General features: G+C 42.7%; 1 protein-coding gene across 1 annotated transcript in view; it reads right to left on the bottom strand.

The window, feature by feature from the left end:
- The window catches only part of obscnb (obscurin, cytoskeletal calmodulin and titin-interacting RhoGEF b), a 53,985-nt gene that overhangs the window by 2,465 nt on the left and 34,025 nt on the right, over positions 1–17,495 (bottom strand). Inside the window, exons 47-81 of the mRNA XM_076744274.1 lie at positions 16,820–17,077; positions 16,314–16,580; positions 15,785–16,057; positions 12,736–13,002; positions 12,192–12,467; positions 11,833–12,105; positions 11,296–11,586; positions 11,033–11,062; positions 9,445–10,788; positions 8,868–9,149; positions 8,279–8,360; positions 8,033–8,154; positions 7,733–7,930; positions 7,614–7,646; positions 7,397–7,495; positions 7,055–7,273; positions 6,874–6,907; positions 6,704–6,756; positions 6,477–6,575; positions 5,310–5,366; positions 4,369–4,508; positions 3,857–4,057; positions 3,680–3,756; positions 3,422–3,592; positions 3,157–3,316; positions 2,841–2,957; positions 2,589–2,753; positions 2,350–2,508; positions 2,082–2,259; positions 1,828–1,941; positions 1,536–1,703; positions 1,256–1,358; positions 1,009–1,138; positions 741–834; positions 477–519 (exon numbers count right to left, since the gene is read on the bottom strand). Coding sequence (XP_076600389.1) covers positions 477–519; positions 741–834; positions 1,009–1,138; positions 1,256–1,358; positions 1,536–1,703; positions 1,828–1,941; positions 2,082–2,259; positions 2,350–2,508; positions 2,589–2,753; positions 2,841–2,957; positions 3,157–3,316; positions 3,422–3,592; positions 3,680–3,756; positions 3,857–4,057; positions 4,369–4,508; positions 5,310–5,366; positions 6,477–6,575; positions 6,704–6,756; positions 6,874–6,907; positions 7,055–7,273; positions 7,397–7,495; positions 7,614–7,646; positions 7,733–7,930; positions 8,033–8,154; positions 8,279–8,360; positions 8,868–9,149; positions 9,445–10,788; positions 11,033–11,062; positions 11,296–11,586; positions 11,833–12,105; positions 12,192–12,467; positions 12,736–13,002; positions 15,785–16,057; positions 16,314–16,580; positions 16,820–17,077 — 6,577 coding nt within the window. The remainder of the gene's footprint in view (positions 1–476; positions 520–740; positions 835–1,008; positions 1,139–1,255; positions 1,359–1,535; positions 1,704–1,827; positions 1,942–2,081; positions 2,260–2,349; positions 2,509–2,588; positions 2,754–2,840; positions 2,958–3,156; positions 3,317–3,421; positions 3,593–3,679; positions 3,757–3,856; positions 4,058–4,368; positions 4,509–5,309; positions 5,367–6,476; positions 6,576–6,703; positions 6,757–6,873; positions 6,908–7,054; positions 7,274–7,396; positions 7,496–7,613; positions 7,647–7,732; positions 7,931–8,032; positions 8,155–8,278; positions 8,361–8,867; positions 9,150–9,444; positions 10,789–11,032; positions 11,063–11,295; positions 11,587–11,832; positions 12,106–12,191; positions 12,468–12,735; positions 13,003–15,784; positions 16,058–16,313; positions 16,581–16,819; positions 17,078–17,495) is intronic.

The raw sequence follows: 17,495 nt of genomic DNA, 5'->3' as shown, positions 1-17,495 counted from the left end.
TTAGAGCTAAAGAACGAAGTGTTGGACTCAAATAGAAATGCTGTAGCTGCAGTAATAAAGATGCCGGTTAAAGAAGACAACACCCAGGTGAAGACAGCCCATCCTCTCATCGTCCGTGTGATAGAATGCTTTGCAGTCAGGCTTTAAATACAACACAGCAATGCATACAAGGGACCGCGGTGAAGCGCACACACACACTCACACAAAAGAACTCCAAATTGCCATTAAGTCCATTTTATGTTCTAGTGAGCAATACAAAGCAAGACAAAAAAACATAAAACTTTCAGCATCTGTATCACAGTGGCTGAAGCTGAATCTCACAGTTACATTAACGTTTTTTCTTATATTCTCACATTTCTTACTGCGGTTATAAAGACATGTAATGCACAGAGGGATTTTCTAGAGGATGAGCTGATATCCCCCAGGCAACAGACATGCTCCGGGCACAAGGATAATTTTAGCCTGTTCACACTTACATGATGATGGTTTTCTTTGGTATTCTCGTCTCCTGCTCAGTAACTAAGGGGAGAAGCAGAATAAATGACATTTAACAGACAAAATAAGATGAGTAGTCTAAAAGCTACAGTTCAAACAAATGTCATCTCGAGTACAAGATGCATTAACTCAGTGTCCATCCTTAAAACTGTGTTAAAAGCATTAATATTCAGCTTGGAAAAAAAGTGCCTATCATACAAAGACTCCAGAGTCTCCTTTTGTAGGGAATAAATCAGTGTTCCTACCTTCAATAGAGATGGCCTGCTCTCCAGTGCGAGCCACAGCAGAGGGTGGAACTAAATCAGCAGCACACTTGGCACTGCCCAGACGGTTGGACAACTGGCAAAAGCAGGGAATATATTTTTAGATCCCTAAAGACTGTCGCTAATTGATATCAAGTGACTTCAACTCTTGGGTGCAAACACCATTATAAGGCTAATTAAAGTGATTGATTTGTTCTGTAAAGCATTTGTGACCACAAAGGAACGTTTAGAGTTTTTTTTGCCAACCAACCTCACACTCGTAGTGTCCCAAGTCTCTCTCTGTCAGGTTCTTTATTACCAGGACCAGCACCCCACTACGGAGCTCGCTGTAGGTCTGATACTTTTCCTGGTCAGTCAGCAGCCTGCCATCCTTGAACCACCTTGACCATAAACAGGTGCACACAGCCAGAGAAGAAGAGGAGGAGGTTAACACATGGGGCAACAGAACTGAATCAAAAGGGTTCTGTCAGTTTCAAATTTCATCGATGTGTGCATACCTGATCTTGGGGCTGGGTGCGCTCTGTATGATGCAGGTGAACTGAGCTTCCTCACCAGCAACAAATATAGCATTCCTCATTTTATTCACGAAACGAGGAGGCACTAGAAGAAACGTGAAAAAAAATACATGTCTAAAGATGGTTGGCACCACTCCCTTTATATTCTAGATGTTGGTCAGAGTACAGGATGAATCACTATTCATGCTGTCTGTGTTGCACTATTATTACAAATTAAAACATTCTGGTCTTTTAGGACACAGTCACATTGAATGCCACTTACCTTGAACTGTGATCTTGCCAAGCGTGCTGGCATTGCCAGCTGAGCTTGTGGCAAAGCACATGTACTGGCCAGAGTCATCTGCTGTCATGTTATCCAAGATCAGTGTGCAGGAGCCATCAGGGTCCTCGATGATGATGTGATGAGGATCTGCCTCCACAGTACGTCCATCTGCATCCAACAAGTGAAACAATGCAACATATTTGGCCTCAGATGCTGTTTGTATACGGGGTCAGTCTGTGGTTAAGGGCATGTACCCAGTGGAGCAAATGAAAAAACAGTGTAGATGGCGTACCTTTGTACCATGTGACCACAGGTTTGGGTACTCCAGTGACTTTGCAGGCCAGCTTAACAGTCTGCCCCAGCTCTGCTGTGCAATTTGCCAAAATTTCATCAAAGTCAGGAGGACCTATAAAATGAGATTGTGACAGGTTATAGTTGAACGCCTGAGAATATTAAAATGCATTCTGAGTGAATAAGATAAAGAAATAAGTTAGACTACGTGTGTGTGTGTGTGTGTGTGTGTGTGTGTGTGTGTGTTCCACTCACTCCATGCAGGCATGCAGTATCGCTGCTGAAGTTCTCTGAAGTCTCTCAGCCATGAGTTCTTGATGGTAACAGTTCGGGCCTGCAGGGTGTATTTCCTCACAGAGTCCTCACGTTCATGCCAGATTTCAAAGGCACGGTCGTCGCCCTCCACTGTCTCGTTCACATCAATGTTATTTAACTGCAACAAGATGAGGGAGACGAAAAACACAGTTTAGTCTGCTGATCAGGAAAGATGACAGCAAGGAAGAAATTCTAAGAAAAGTCTCACCTTCATCATGTTCTTGAAGACATATGCCTGTGTATCAGTGTTGCTGTCTCTCTTGGGTTTGCAGATTACACAGTAGTTCTTAAACAGGAAGGCGTGGCGGTGGTGACCTCTAGAGGACGTCCTAATTCCTGGAGCCCCTTCCCACACTTGGAAAGGTCCCTGGTTTCAAAAGGAAAAACAAACACAATCACGCCTCTAATCATTGTACTAATCATGAATGCCACAGCAGCTCAACCTACCTGTCTAATTGGCTCTCCTAATGCTTCCAGGGTGGCAGGATAGTTCTCGATCATGGAGACATGGTGTGTGTTCTCAGAGCGCTGTGGGAGCGCAGACACCATGGCATACGCTTCCTCCAGGAGGCAGCAGTTCTGGCCATTTCTTGCCTTGTTTCGAATGAGCTCCTGAAGATGTTGGAGGAGAGATTTCAGAACCTTACACATGCAAGTGACATAGGAACCTCAATGCATATGGTGAGTCAAAGCTGTCACCTTGAGGGTGGCCTTGTACTTCTGAATCCTGTCCAGTGGTTGTTGGAGGCAGGCGTTGATGCTGCGTACAGGGGGGCCTGCAGGGTCTGCGCTGGCTTGTGCTTTCTCAGTGTACTCCTACAATGCAAGGAAACCAAGATTTTTCCATTCAAATAATCATACTGGTGTAGAGTCCTTCCACAGTCACCTTAATGACGATACTTAGAAGGGAGCAAATACAGAAAGTAAAAGGATGTAAGTAAAGAAGCTTTAGCTCGGCTGGAAAAACAAATTACTTGCACAACCCACAGTACAGAGATAGCAGTTCTGGCGTTACCCTGAAGAAACGGTGGACAGTCTTGTCACTGACAGCAGATTCAGCCTGACTCTGACCAACAAGATACTGGAGGTACTTCTCAAAGCCCTCTTTGCTCTTCAGGAAGCACATGGCGACATCATCATCTGTCTCACAGTCGTTCAGCTTTGGGAGGAATGCCCTAAAAACAATAAATGTGGAGACATGAATGCACTGAAAACCTTACCGTGAATCTCTTTTGTGATATTTTTCAGAAGGCAGACTGTTCCCTGGGATGTGAGCTCACTTGGTGTGGAAGGACTTGATATCATCGATGTTCCTGAATATGACGTCCTTCTGGCTGCTGACCTCAGGCGGTGTATCGGAGCTTTCTGCATGCTTCAGGTGATGGGAGGTAAAGAAGTCTACCTCTTTTACAAACTCTGATTCACTATTAATCAGGTCGTGGATCAGTTGGCTGGGGACATGAAGTAATGGTTATGACACGTCCTGCAGCTCCAGTATTTCCTTAGTGAGCGTAGATACTGTAATATGTTTTACTTACAATAATTTCTTCTTGTATTCACCCTCAGACACCTCCTCTACACTTGTCTCTGGAAGGTCACCCGTCTCAGCAGAGAGCTGTAAGAATAAACATTTTCACTATTACCTTTAAAATGTTCTAAGGCCTAGAGATAATGAATTAATACAGGTGATAAAAGTTTAGAGTTTTAAGACATACTTTGAGCTTCTTGTCCAGGTAGGCAGGTGAGACCCAGCCTTGACGGGATGGTGTAGTTTTGGTGGGTTTGGTCCGGACTAACCATTTGAGCGGATGAGCAGAGTCCAAAACCTCAACATACTGTCCCTCCTTTAGAGAGATGGATTCTTTGCTGGCTGTGGTGGGGTTGTAGTCAGCCGTTGCGACATAGATGTCAAACATCTGTAAAAAAAATAGTATGAAACTTGTTGTGTGCAGTTAACTAATGTCAGGTTATTACAGGTGAAACTTTAACCTTTATTTATTTTTCATGTTAATTTTTGAGGCTGTAATTTGTAGACTGTGGTGTGAGGCTGTCTTGTTCCTGGTGGCATTATATTGTAAGTTGTTTCTACAATATTTCTACCTCCACTTATGTTAATAAGATAAAGCCTTGAAGGATAGGTTTGTATTTTCCACAGTCCTTGGTTGGTGTAAAAATGTATTCAAATGTTTAAATGATTTGTGCTTCCCAGGTAATTTCTGTATCTCACCTCTCCCCTGGCATCCCCCTCATCAGACTCAGAGGAGGAGTCGGCAATGAGTGAGGGAGGACGAGAGCGACCGTGATGAGGTGACGGGGAAGGGGTCTTGGTCTCATCATCACTGTCAACACCTGGTACGCGTAATGAAGCTGGGGCAGCAAGGACGGAGGAGGACAATCAGAGGAAGACGGGTCAAATAAAATACCATTTAAATAATCTTTCAAATTGAATTTGTCACTTGTGTAGCATGAATACTCGATGTTATAGCAATGGAAAGGATTATCATACTGTACTTTGCTTTAAAAGAAACCAGTTTTTTGGCTTGAATTTGGTAGCAGTTATTAGTATCCACGGCACCCAGTGAGTGATGAGGCAGGACCAGTCAGCTAAACATTTCAGGAAACAACTGACGGTCTGCTGGCATCTACTGGTGCTTTATTGAACTGGTAATGTTCCCCAAAGCATGTAAATCATTATTCCTACACATCGTTTCAGATTTTACTTCAAATAATCACTTATTTTTAAAATGTAAAGAAAGAAATGAAAAAATTCCACAACAATCCTTTCATTCTAAATGCTTTGCTGCGCCTGTGTTAGTATTGTGACAACATGCGAGAAAAAGCTACAGTACAGATAACACTCACTATCTGAGCTCTGCACATACATGTCTGTCTGTGAGCATGTATTCCAGCTATCAGTTGTTGAGACTTCACAGTCATTTCAGATTCATTTTGAAACCCATTTGGAAAAGGCAGGATTAATGATGCATGAGGAGGTATAAAGGGTCACAGACAGCATGAAAAGGGAAAAAAACAAGAGGAAACCTTAATATAGAATACATGTTTTTTCCTGTATGTAAAAGTCAAAATTGTTTCTACCAGTCATCTACAAAAGTATCTCAATGGAACAATGTATATTAATTGTGAAGCTGATGCACTTGGGATACATACTGGTAGTTTTGGGCCAAGATTTCATCCACTGGAGCACTTCATGATTCTGTAAGCTGTCTGAATAACAAATTAATGATTGGATGAGCATTTAATTGGTTGGGTTCCTAAACTGATGGATGTGAGAGAGTGAAGAAATGATGTCGGTATGAAACAATGAGGGGTTTTAAGTCAAATACTCAAGCGAAACATGCTGCAAAACGAGCACAAGAAGAGCAGGGAAGTGAAATCAAGAATTGAAGTGCTGAGACATTCACAAAACAATACTTTCACAATTCTTGAATAATCCAACTGAATTCCTTCATAATATGTGGCTTATTTGTATTATCAACCGTAAAGCCAGTCGCATTTCAAAGGCAGCATCAGAAAACTACTAATCAGTCTAATTTAGCAAAGGGATCGGCAGCCTGCAGGTTTACTTTCAACCACAGATAACAACAGCTGATTTAAGAGGAAGGGTCTCCCTCTGGGTGAAGATGTTCACCGCGCTTAAATCACAGACAGTATGTTATCTGGTCACAGTTAGTTTGCTGCATGTATGATGGTGACAGAATTAATCATTTCACACTGAATAAAACAAACTGTGACACTGTTTCATCCCAACTTGACACCAGGAGTACCCAGTGCTGGATATTAGTTGTACATGCAAATTGAGTGTTAACCGTTTACAGACAGCTAACATCCCACAGCTTCCTTGCTAGCTGCTGGAGCTGAAACATCTTCTGTGATTTTTTGTCCGTATTCTAATCTAAATGTGCTACTACTTCACTGGACACTATATTTGAACACATAATCAATTTAAACAGTTTGTTGAATGACATGTCCCATTACTTTTAACCACTAGCACATTGTCTAAGCTTCATGGGAGCTGCGGTCAAATGTGAACAAAATCACTGCTTTATGTTGGTTTCAACGACTTGAATAAGATGGATTATGTTACTCTAAGATTGGTTTGTAGAAACACTTAAAACTGACTCAAATTTTTAATTTAACTCAAGTTCAGCTTGTTACTGTAAATCCATCTTTTCTGTGCTCCTTGGACATTTTCTAACATCGCTCAGTATTTCTGGCAGAAAGTTCTATAAACTGTAACTAGAAATTCTTTCAAATACAAATTAAATAAATGAATATGTCATTGCATAGACAGAATGATTTGCAGCATACATTTACCTTGGGTAATCTTTGCTGATACCATTTCAGTGATCTGGGAGGTGAGTTTCATGAGGAATTCCTCTGTGCCTACTTCACCCAGGTAGGGGATTTTACCCTCTTCAGGCACACACAAAAAGGAAAGAAGACATAAATATTTCAGTATGTATTATTACAAATAAATTGTGTTACTATAGACAATATTACTAGAAATCATATACACCAGGGTATCAGGTGGTATGTCTCACCTTTTCCTCTGCCAGCCTCTTCTTCTGGAGGACTAACTGTAATCCCAAGAACGCTGAGGAAAATGAAATGACTCATTTTATTTTCACATTTTTACATGTGTTCAAAATGTACTGTGTATACATGTATTTTTTATGCACAGTGCCATTCTGAAGAACAAAGAAGAACTTACTCTGTGGCTTTGGTCTCCTTCTTTGGCTGTGGTGCTAAGGAAAAGGAGGAAACACATATATGCACTTACAATCAAACCCAGGAGACAAACTAAGGTTTGCACTGTAGTTATTGTTTAAGAATATACTGAAAGGTCAATGCAGTTTCTAAATAAAGTGCATAGATGTCTTTGCTTTCCTTACTGTCATCAACTTCGAGGTGGGCAGTGCAGATGGACTGTCCTGCCCTATTTGTGGCAATGCAGGTGTAGGTGCCAGTGTATTCTGGGCCCACGTCCATCAGGATGAGGCTGTGCTGGCGCCCTGAGCCCGCAATTTTGTATCCCTTGGTATCAGGCTTGATCCACAGGACGTCTTCCATTGATTCCTCCTTTAACCAGGAGACCATAGGACAGGGAGACCCTGAAAAAATAAAGGAGAATATTGGGAGTTCTTAACGCAAGTTGAAACACTTTTTTTTGATGTCTCCAGATTACTGTCGGCCTTAAATGATTTTAACACAATCACACAGTGAAGTAAACGAACCTTCTACTTTGACAGACAGAGTGATGCTGGCTCCTCGTTTCACCTTCCTGTTGCTGAACCTTTCAAGAAAGCGTGGTGGCACCAGGGGCTCCTTGGGGTCTGTGCAAATATGGTGGAAAACAAAAGCACTTACACTAACAAATGTCATTTATAATATACTATTATATGAACTAAAGCAATTGTACATGTGCAAAATAGGTAGGATGAATGCCATTACCTCTTTTATCTTGTGGCATAATCTCCCCAGGACCTGTTGTAAAATACAGTTGTTACTGAATCTCTAAACATAAAATCTAGTTTTTGCATAGGGAACTATTGATGCATTTGCATACATACGCAGAACTATCAGTCGGGCAGAGGAGTAAGCAGAACCAGCCACATTGCTGATGTAGGCAGAGTACTCCCCCATATCCTCTCGCTTCACCTCCAGGATCTCCAAGCCATGAAAGTCTCTCTCTGCGAGCAACAGAACCCTTTTTGAAGGTCGCAGAGGGTGGCCATCTTTGAACCAGTACACTCTGGGCTTGGGGAAGCCTGGAAGACAAAAGGTATTTCAGAAAAGGCATTGTTTAATCAAAGGCAACTGTCTGTCTGCATCAGATTAACTGACTGTTAAATATTGGTTATTAAACTTACCCTTTACTTTGAGCTGCATCTTAGCAATGGGTGAACCTGGACTGACATGAACATCATGAAGCTCCTCCACAACTTGTGGTAGTTGATCATCTTCAGCTACAGACTCAAATGTTTCAGTTTCCCTGCACGAGGAGAGCAGAACAGTACGTCTCAAGTATTCAGTCTTTTTCAATATTTCATATATATGTAAATATATTTAGCAATGTATTTTTAAACACCATAAAACACTATTCATGGCAAATTCACCTGGACATGTAGCCCTTGGCACTGACATAGGAAGATGTCTCAGTGGCATCAGCAGCAGTGTCGTAATCTGAGCTGCAAGACACTGATGGAAAAGGATTGATGTGCAGCATTATACAGTGATCAGTGAAATCAGGGACAATGTGTGTGTCAGTGTGTGACAGCATAATTCTGCTAGCCATGTGAGAACGAGATCGTATTATTAAGCCGTCTAATTTTTACACCAGCTTTTCCTGGTCGCTTGTATTGAACTCTCTCTAATGCAGGCATTGAATACTCTTTCAACTATTATCAATCAGGTATGTTCAATTCACTCAACTAGCCATCTGAGCTATCTGCTTTCTGTAAAAACACTACTTGAGCTTCAGTTATTCATTTCCTACATTTCCCAAAATATGTTTGAACAACTCAAAAAGACTGTGTCTGCATCCAGATGTTGGTTTCATGTGTAGCTGGAAAGAGCGAAAGATATAGCAATGGTAAAAGTAAGGGAGAGAGATTTGGCAGTCCAAAAAGGTGCATACACCCCTTGAGGTACTCAAAAGTATTTGTACAACAATCATGCATGAGAGTGTGTCATGTATGTACTCACTGTCAACCCTGAGCTCTGCCTTAGTGGCCGCGATGCCGCTACTGTTTTCAGCGGTGCAACGATAGACACCCATGTCAGTGGGCAGCACAGAGGTAATGATGAGCTGGTGGCAGCCCTCCAGGTCTTCATTGATCATGTAATGGTCATTCTCCTCCAGCACTTTGCCATCCTTATACCAGCGAACAGTGGGAGGGGGCTTGCCAATCACAACACAGTCAAAGCTGACTGGATAACCATCTGGAACATCCTGACTTTGTAGCTGTGTCAAGAAGACTGGGGCAGCTGGGTAAACAGAGCAAATAATCAGAAAATCCAAAAGTTCAAAGTGCCCACATTAAATGAATCAGAGATACAGAATACATGTGCCGCTTGGACTTCAGTAACAAGGACAACAGTAAGCACACAACAGGGCAGAAAGCTGAAACATGCAGCTTACACATCACATCGTGTACATCACTTTTATTTTATTTATTTTTCAAAAATATACCTGCTAATGTCACAGTATTGATGATTTTAAAGTTGATAAAGTGTTTAAGAATGGTATAATGATCCAAACAGCCACTCATACATTTCTTACCAGGCGCTCCAGTCACCAGTGCAGGAGGCTGTCTATCTTGTGTGGGGGTCTGTGTGCCATCTTGTGTGTAGCCCATCTTTCTAATTCGCAGCTCCACTTTGAGATGCCCTGCCTCCAGGATGGTGGTCTCCACAGGGACGCCATGGATTGTAAACATCTCCTGGAACCTCTTTGAGGCAACCTCAGCCTCTGTCCGTGAGTCAAAACGAATGTAGATGTAATGGTCATCCTCCCGGTAAGAATGAGGATCAGGGGGCCGCAGGTCTCCTTCATCTGCGCTGACGAATGGTTCTTCCTCAACATCTGGTGGGAGACGTGTGCGCAGCAGGCGCCGGAGACGTCTGCTTGCCTGCCTCAGTGACTCATCCATTTCACTTCCTGAGGAGCTCTCAGCCTCACTGTCGGCGCTGTAGCCCACCGTCAGTGGCCGTCGCCCAGATGATTCTCTCGCCGTGCCTACCGTGACCTTACCACTGTGAGAAGAGACTCCAAACTTGTTGGTAACTTCACAAGTGTAAACCCCAGTATCCTTTGTGGTGATGGCAGTAATGACCAGTGAGCAAGTACCATCATTGTAGATATCAATATGGTGGTGCTTGCCATCTGTCAGTGGCTCTCCATCTTTCAGCCACTGCACTTTCTCAGGTTTACCTTCTGTCACACATTCTAGATGTATAGTGCCATTAGGCTCTTTGGTCTGGTCTTTGAAGACCTCTTTAAAAATGGGGCGCATGTCTTTGCGGGCTTTGTAGCCCTTGAAGGCAGCTTGAATCTTAATGGCAGCCTCTCTGAGCTCAGGCTCATCCTCTTTACTGATCTGCATGACATCAGTCTCCCCTGAAGACACGTGTTTTTCCTCTGTCTGCTGAATTACGGTTGTTTCCACTTCAGTCTGCTGCACAGTTTTCTGCTCTGTCATCTGGAAATGCGCAAAGAACCTCTCAGTGGACAGCGTCTCTGACTCATTGGTGGCTGTGACTGTAGACTTGCTGCTCTTCTTGAGGTAGGACACAAGTGTCGAACCCCCAGAAACAGACTCATCCTCAGAGCTGGTGCACAAGTTGGACTCCATCTGCTTCTTCAGCACAATAGCCTGCTTCTTCTCTTCTGATGTTGCTTCCACTTTATCCAACTCATTCTCTTCCTTCTGTCCTGATTTCTTTTGGCCTCCTTTACCGTCCTCCTCAGGTTGTTCAGATATGGAGTCAAGAGTGGGCTCTCGACTCATGCGACGCTTCTTGGCCGATTCTTCCCACAGGTCATAGACGTCACCTTCTTCAGCAGCTTCTGGAGGTAGACTGGGTTGCCCCAGTATCTCAGTCTCTACCTGTTTTGCCTCTATACCTATAACCACAACAGTTTTCAATGTTGCTATGTTGTTTAAAAAGATACTGTTAGTATACACACAGCATAAAGACTATTTAAAAGATGCCAGACCTTGTCAAACTATAATTATTCTAACTTAGTAATATGCACATACCTAAAGCTGTCAAATATAGTTTGACAAGGATGCGTGTGCAGCGGTGTGTGACAGAAGAACTTGCAGGACAAACACAGAAAACTACACACCAAACACATAATGTCTTACCGGTGGAAACTGGTGGCTGTTTGGCTGCCTCTGTGTAACAGTGAGAAAACAAACACATGTCCCATAGAAGTTAGAAAAAAATCTAAAACTCTCCTTTGTAAAGTTGTCTATATATGAAAACAAAATAAAGGTTATAGTTTTAGGTAAATACTAGCACATCAGTGTGCTATAAAGCCAAATAGTTCTCATATTTCCAAAAAAAAAACTTATCTGACAAACAAGCAAGTTTAATACTTCATGAACTAAACCGCACATTCACTCACCAAGCTGCACAGTCTGAGGCAATTCAACAGGCTCTCCAGTCCCAGCTCTGTTGATGGCTGCCACTCTAAACCTGTACCCACTGCCGAGAGTTAGATTTTCAACCACAAACTCTGTGTTGCACACCGGTTCAGAATGACAAGGGAGCCAGAGGGCACTGTCAACCAGACGCATCTCCACCCTGTAGCCCAGAATGGGACTCCCTCCATCGTGTAGAGGAGTGAACCAAGAAAGGGTGACAGACTGTTTAGTCTTACTGAGGACCTCTGGGTCCTCTGGAGGATCAGGTACAGCTGTTTGGAAGGAAAGAAGCAGGAGTTTCTATGAAAAATAATCAAGACCTACACAGACCACAATATTTATCTGTCATACTCATTTTGTCTACAGTATCAAGGCTATCTCTCATCCTGCTGCCTGTAGAGTTTCTATATGGAGTACATAACTCTAGTACATAAGTTGGTGGAGAACCATCGTGTACGTATGTATATTTCTGATTTTCTCTAAATAAAACTGTTGACATATGAAATCTACAAACTTACTGATGATGGTGAGCTTCGCCAAAGAGAGAGCATCTCTAGCAGCAAATGTAATTTCCTGCTGTGGCAACAGGGGTGCCTGTCTCAGGACGAGACGATAAGAGCAGCCATCAGCTCTCATAGCCCAGAGGTCGCTGGGCTTGATCTCAATGCCATTACCATACCAGGCTACTTCTGCTGAAGGGACAGGCTCAGTGAGCTCAACACAGAACTCAACCTTGTCTCCCACTGCGGCCACCTTGTCCTCCAGACCCTTCACAACATCCAGCTGCCAGCCTTACAAGAGAAAATCCACAGAAATGTTAAACTGAGTCATTTACAAGTTATTACATCAGAATGTGGCGTTCATTTGGAGGACTCACCTTTGACCGAGAGTTGGGCAGATGTGGACGCTGTGCCAGCTTTGAAGGTCACCGTGCAACTGTCTTTAATATGCAGCTCTTTCAGCAGGAGCAGATGACGGCGACCACTTTCAAATGACACAATCTCAGCGTTGGGGGATTCCTTCACTGGTTTCCCGTCAAGAAGCCAGCAGCAGTCTTTGCTCTCAGGTCGAGAGAGGGCGCACTCAAACAGCGCTTCACCTCCATCAAAGGTCTCTGCATTCTCCAGGCCCTGGACAATGTCAATGGGTTTGGCTGTAGAAAACAAATGGAAAAAGAAAGAAAGAAAGAAAGAAGGAAAAAGAAAGAAAGAAAGAAAGAAAGAAAGAAAGAAAGAAAGAAAGAAAGAAAGAAAGAAGGAGCACAATCAAAAAAGATTTTGACAAGACTCTAATGTTTAAGTCAAAGGGCACAAACTTTGGGACGATCCCCAACTAATCAGTTCATTTGACCAAATGAAATATGAGGGAGCAGAGGAGACTCCCTAGAGGTTGGTGCTCTTTCCATGTGGAGGGAAGCTCACCTTCCACATGAAGTGAAGCGACCACGCAGGTCCCCTCTGCCTCACACGAGTATTTGCCCCTGTCCTCAGCAGATACGCAGCTAATGTACAAGCGAGCCACGTTCCAGTCCTGCTCCACTACCACCCTTCGGCCATCAGGCTGCAATAGCTGCCCGTCTTTCTTCCACTGAGCCTTGACCGGCCTTGAGTACTGGCAGATGAACTCAGCCGGTTGCTTTTCGACCACCCGGAGGTCCTCCATCTCGCTCACCACTTCAACTGTGGGATCTGAGGTTGGGGTCAGGGGTCACAGGGTCAGGGCTTGGCCATCAGATATAAGGATAAGAGCAGGACATGCTGAATGACATCTGAGCTTTATAACCCCCCAAAGGCAAGGTGATGTGATGTACATGTGGGTGACATTATTATGGATTGTCCAGGACAAATTGTTTGTGTACTGTATTGTCCTCTATGAGTTCTCAAAATTAATAGGGGGTCAAAAAGCCCAACCGTCAAGGTTCAGAGTAACGGTCACAATCAATGGCCATGAAGGGCTGGCAAATGATGAGAGTGGAGGGGGTCATAGGTGGATAGAAATGCCAAACTCATAAGGCAGGTGTAGGGGGGTTAGAGGTTTTAGTGCTTGAAGGTTAGGGGAAGGGCTGTGGGACAGTGGAGGTTATTTAATAGCAGCAGGCCTGCATGGATGGGTGGAGCAGCACTTTCCGACCACAACATTTTTGTGGTTGCTATTCAGTTGTTCACTAACTCTACACTAAAGCTTGGATAAAACCATAACATTACCAAAACCAAGCCTACTTTATGTTATTAGCTGAATTTCCAAATTTGTACTATTCATTACTTAAATTACCAAGGGACGCTTAGGGCTGCACCTTTAAGCATATAATAATCACGATCATGCTTTTGGCTCCTACCATTAAACCTGAGCTGGTGCCACTTGACAATTTAAGAGTGCACGTTCTGAAACAATGACTTGAGAAAGCCCAAATCACATCTGTTGTGATTAACCACAGTGATCTCTTCTTCCCAAATATGGTGAAGGCAGCAGGCCAGGGCATTGTCACTTTCACAGTTAAAGTTTTCCATGATCTCTTTTTAATAGATGTTTCCAATAGCAGCCAGTAGTCAGTGCATGTCTGAAATGCAGCTGACAGTCTGCAAATGCTTACCATCTGCCACTGACGTAACTGGCACAGGCATTCACAATCCATGAATGTACCTCTAATAGACACTGTTTTGTAAACACTGTGCCTCAATTCACTGACACTTAATGCAAACAAATGGAATCAAATGTGTCTCCCCATTTATTTTTGGCCAATATTGTTTTGGGTGGAAAGGCAGAAGGAAATCTGAATGGGTTTGAATCTGGGATTGAAATGTAAGAGGTCTTTTATATGAACCAAAGAACATGGGTTCATATACCATGAGCAGGAAACTGCAAAATAGCAGGGAGACATCAGAGACATCAGTGAGCAAGAAGCAACACCGGGACTGCTAGCCTCAACAAGAGACACTGACACAGTCGTCAGGAAAACTGCAGGTGGGGATGATTAAGACTCCATGAATGAAGACAAGTGAGTTTAAGTGCAAAGTTTGAATGTGGACCGGCCATTTTTCTCGGGATGAATTCTGCCTGGGTGCAAGAGCAGCCTCGAATCTGTTCGCAGACACAAGTACTGAATAGAGAAAACAACAAATGCCGACAGACACAAGATGACAGTCTTACTCTCAGTCAGCGACTGAGCGAGCGTTCGTGTAACCAAAAGTTTTTTTATGCTCTTGTGTGGTTGCTAACAATGCTAAAACAGATTAGCCACCAAAAGTAGCATTCTTACCAATCACACAAAAGTAAAGCCACGGTTGTTGAGTGGTTTTAAATGTACATTAAAATACAATGATTGCCTTTAAGGTTATCCATGAGGGTCGCTGAGAGGACTGGACCCAATCCCAGCTCAAACTGTGAGAGCCAGGGTACACCTTGGACAAGTCACCTGTCAATCACAGGGCTGACATATAGAGATTTACAAGCACTTGCGCTCACATTCACACATACAGTACGGGTAATTTAGAGTTGGCAATTAACCTGCATGTCTTTGGACTGGACCAACAGGCACGGGGAGAACATGCAAACTCAGAAACACAGAAAGGCCAAACACAGAAAGGCCAGCAGGTCTCAACCCATAGCCTTCTTTCTGTGTGGTGACAGTGCTGAACACCATGGTGGTGAATAGATATCTTAAAATCAGTCTTACCATTCATCCTATTATTGTGTCCAGTTGCATTTATATTTCACAGAAAACAGTATGATTGCATGTCACACCTTATTTTGATAAGATTTGTACAGTTAGAGCAAGCTTTACAACTCAACAACACTTGAGTGGTAACTTTAAAAGGCTCAAGAGCTACAAAACTTCTTTTTTCCCAAAGATGGATGAACAGCTGCAATAAATAATCGTGGTCTCAAAAGTGAGAAACATAATCGTGATTATCATTGATTTTGCAGCAGCCAAACTTACAGGTTCAAGGAGAATCCAAGAGGAGCAGAAATAAAAGGAGCCAAAATAATATTTTTTTCCTATTTAAATTACTTGCTGATAATGCGTTTGGATGTTACTCTGACCTACTCTTATAAAACTTTGCTGTGGTGCTTCACCCAGTTGTATGTTTTGGTTGTATCAATGCATACAGCATGGAACTCTCTACTGCCATTACTATTACCATTATCATTATTATTATTATTATGAAATGAGAAACAATGCTGCTCATGCAGATGAAGCCCTGAAATGTAAACATATTCACTATTAATCTATTCATGAACCCTGCAGAAAAAATAATAATTCATGGCATATTTACTTATATTCTTCAGGAAGAAATGCACCAAATTGATTTAAATTTTGATTAATATTGCCATTACTTAAATTGTACATTGTAGAGATAATCAACATTGGATTTAAAATAAACTACATATATTATCTTTGTAAGATTTGAAATAAAGAATTCAAATTCTGCAGGGTCTAAAAAAAGGCTAATACACAGCTTATCGTGATACCTTTGACTAAGAGCTTGGCTGTTGATGTTAAATTGCCAGCTTTGAACGTGACAGTGCCAGAGTCATCTGTGGCCAGGTTCTTTAAGGTGAGGGTGTGGATGTGGTCCTGGCTCAGCCCTATCTCACTAAAGGGGCTGTTCTCCAGCAAGGTGCCATCAAGCCACCACTGCACCTTGCCCAGCGCCCTGCCAGACAGCTGGCAGGAGAAGGTTGCCCATTCCCCTACAAAGACGTCGGTGGTCTTAAGACCACACACAATGAAGACTTCTTTCACTGTTGAGTGAAAAATAGACAAATGCATATTCTGAGCATCCAACGTACTCATTATCAGCATTATATCAACTCGACAGAGCAACATATACAAGACAGACAGAAAATGACACCATGCAACATGACATTTTACAAAGATGGATTCCTAAAATAAACCTACCATTCTATATGTAAGGAAAATTGTACAATACAATGAGAATTAAACTAATCAGTCTAAAGGTCACTCCAGGACAGATGTAAAAGTATTGAGACTGGCTACCTTGCACTGCCAAAGAAGCTGTAGTGAGTTGGTCTCCTGCGTCACAGGTGTAGTAGCCAGTGTCTTCAGGCTCCAGGTTCTGTATACGGAGCTCTTGAATGCACCCTTCCTGCCTTATTTCAAACTTCTTACCAGGCCGGAGGACCACGCCTCCTTTCCTCCACTCAACATGAACACCTGGCTTACACAGCTCACAGCGCATGGTAATATCATCACCCTCTGTGGCGTCCTGGTTCTTGAGCTCTTTGCGGAAGAACACTGGGGCACCTGGTGGGAATTTAAAATGGGAAAGTTTGGCATCAGATGTTGAGATGACAAGACAAATGTCTCTGAGGGACTTAAGACATGTTTTTGCTGATGCAGAGTGATGCCAGACTTGGTGTGTGGTTGATGGAAGATGAAGTTCAAGGATATTTCAGTTGTTCATTTCAATCCTATCTTGGTCCAAATTCTTGAATCTGATCAACAGGAAAGGGACTTTTTTTTGTGGTAGCATCGTTCTTTACCTTCCACAGTCAAGGTGACATCACACTGTGCATCTCCAGTGTCACAGGTGTACGTTCCTGAGTCGTCAGGCACCAGGTTGTGGATACGAAGCTGGTGGAACGCTCCATTGTTCTTCAGGTCATACTTGAGACCTGCTCGGATGGCCACGCTGTTTCTGATCCAGGTGACAGTGGCCTTGGGGTCAGAGATGGTGCAGGCCAGAGTGACAGTTTCGCCCTCTAATGCCAAAGTGTTGTGCGGTTTCTCTAGTATTAGCACTGTAAATATGGGAAACCCGAAAACTAGATTTAATAATAGGAGAATTTATATACAGTCTTCTCCTTTTCCCTTCCTTAACAGCCCTGGCATAAATAATTTTAAAGCTATAAAAACAAAAGCACATGCATGCATGTAGTGACTATGACATGCTATCACAGATCATACTGCATAGTGAATAAAGATACGACAGCTTCATCAGTAATACAAGTACAGTCCTTTCAAGTTTGTAGAAAAAAAAAGCAAAGACACTAAGTTAAAAAACTGTAACATTTGTGGGGCTGTACCGAATATCCTTTTTTCTTTTACAGTCAAAGCTTATATTCAGGTTTTCAGATGAAGTTTCGAATGTGTGTCCTCAAATTTTTTCATCTGATTAAACGAGTTATTCTTTTTTTTTTCTGTTTAAATCAACTGTCT

This window comes from Chaetodon auriga, chromosome 12 (genome assembly GCF_051107435.1).
Source record: "Chaetodon auriga isolate fChaAug3 chromosome 12, fChaAug3.hap1, whole genome shotgun sequence".
Classification (NCBI taxonomy): domain Eukaryota; kingdom Metazoa; phylum Chordata; class Actinopteri; order Chaetodontiformes; family Chaetodontidae; genus Chaetodon; species Chaetodon auriga.
Note: the sequence above shows the minus strand (reverse complement) of the source record. Positions and strands in the feature narration are given on the sequence as shown.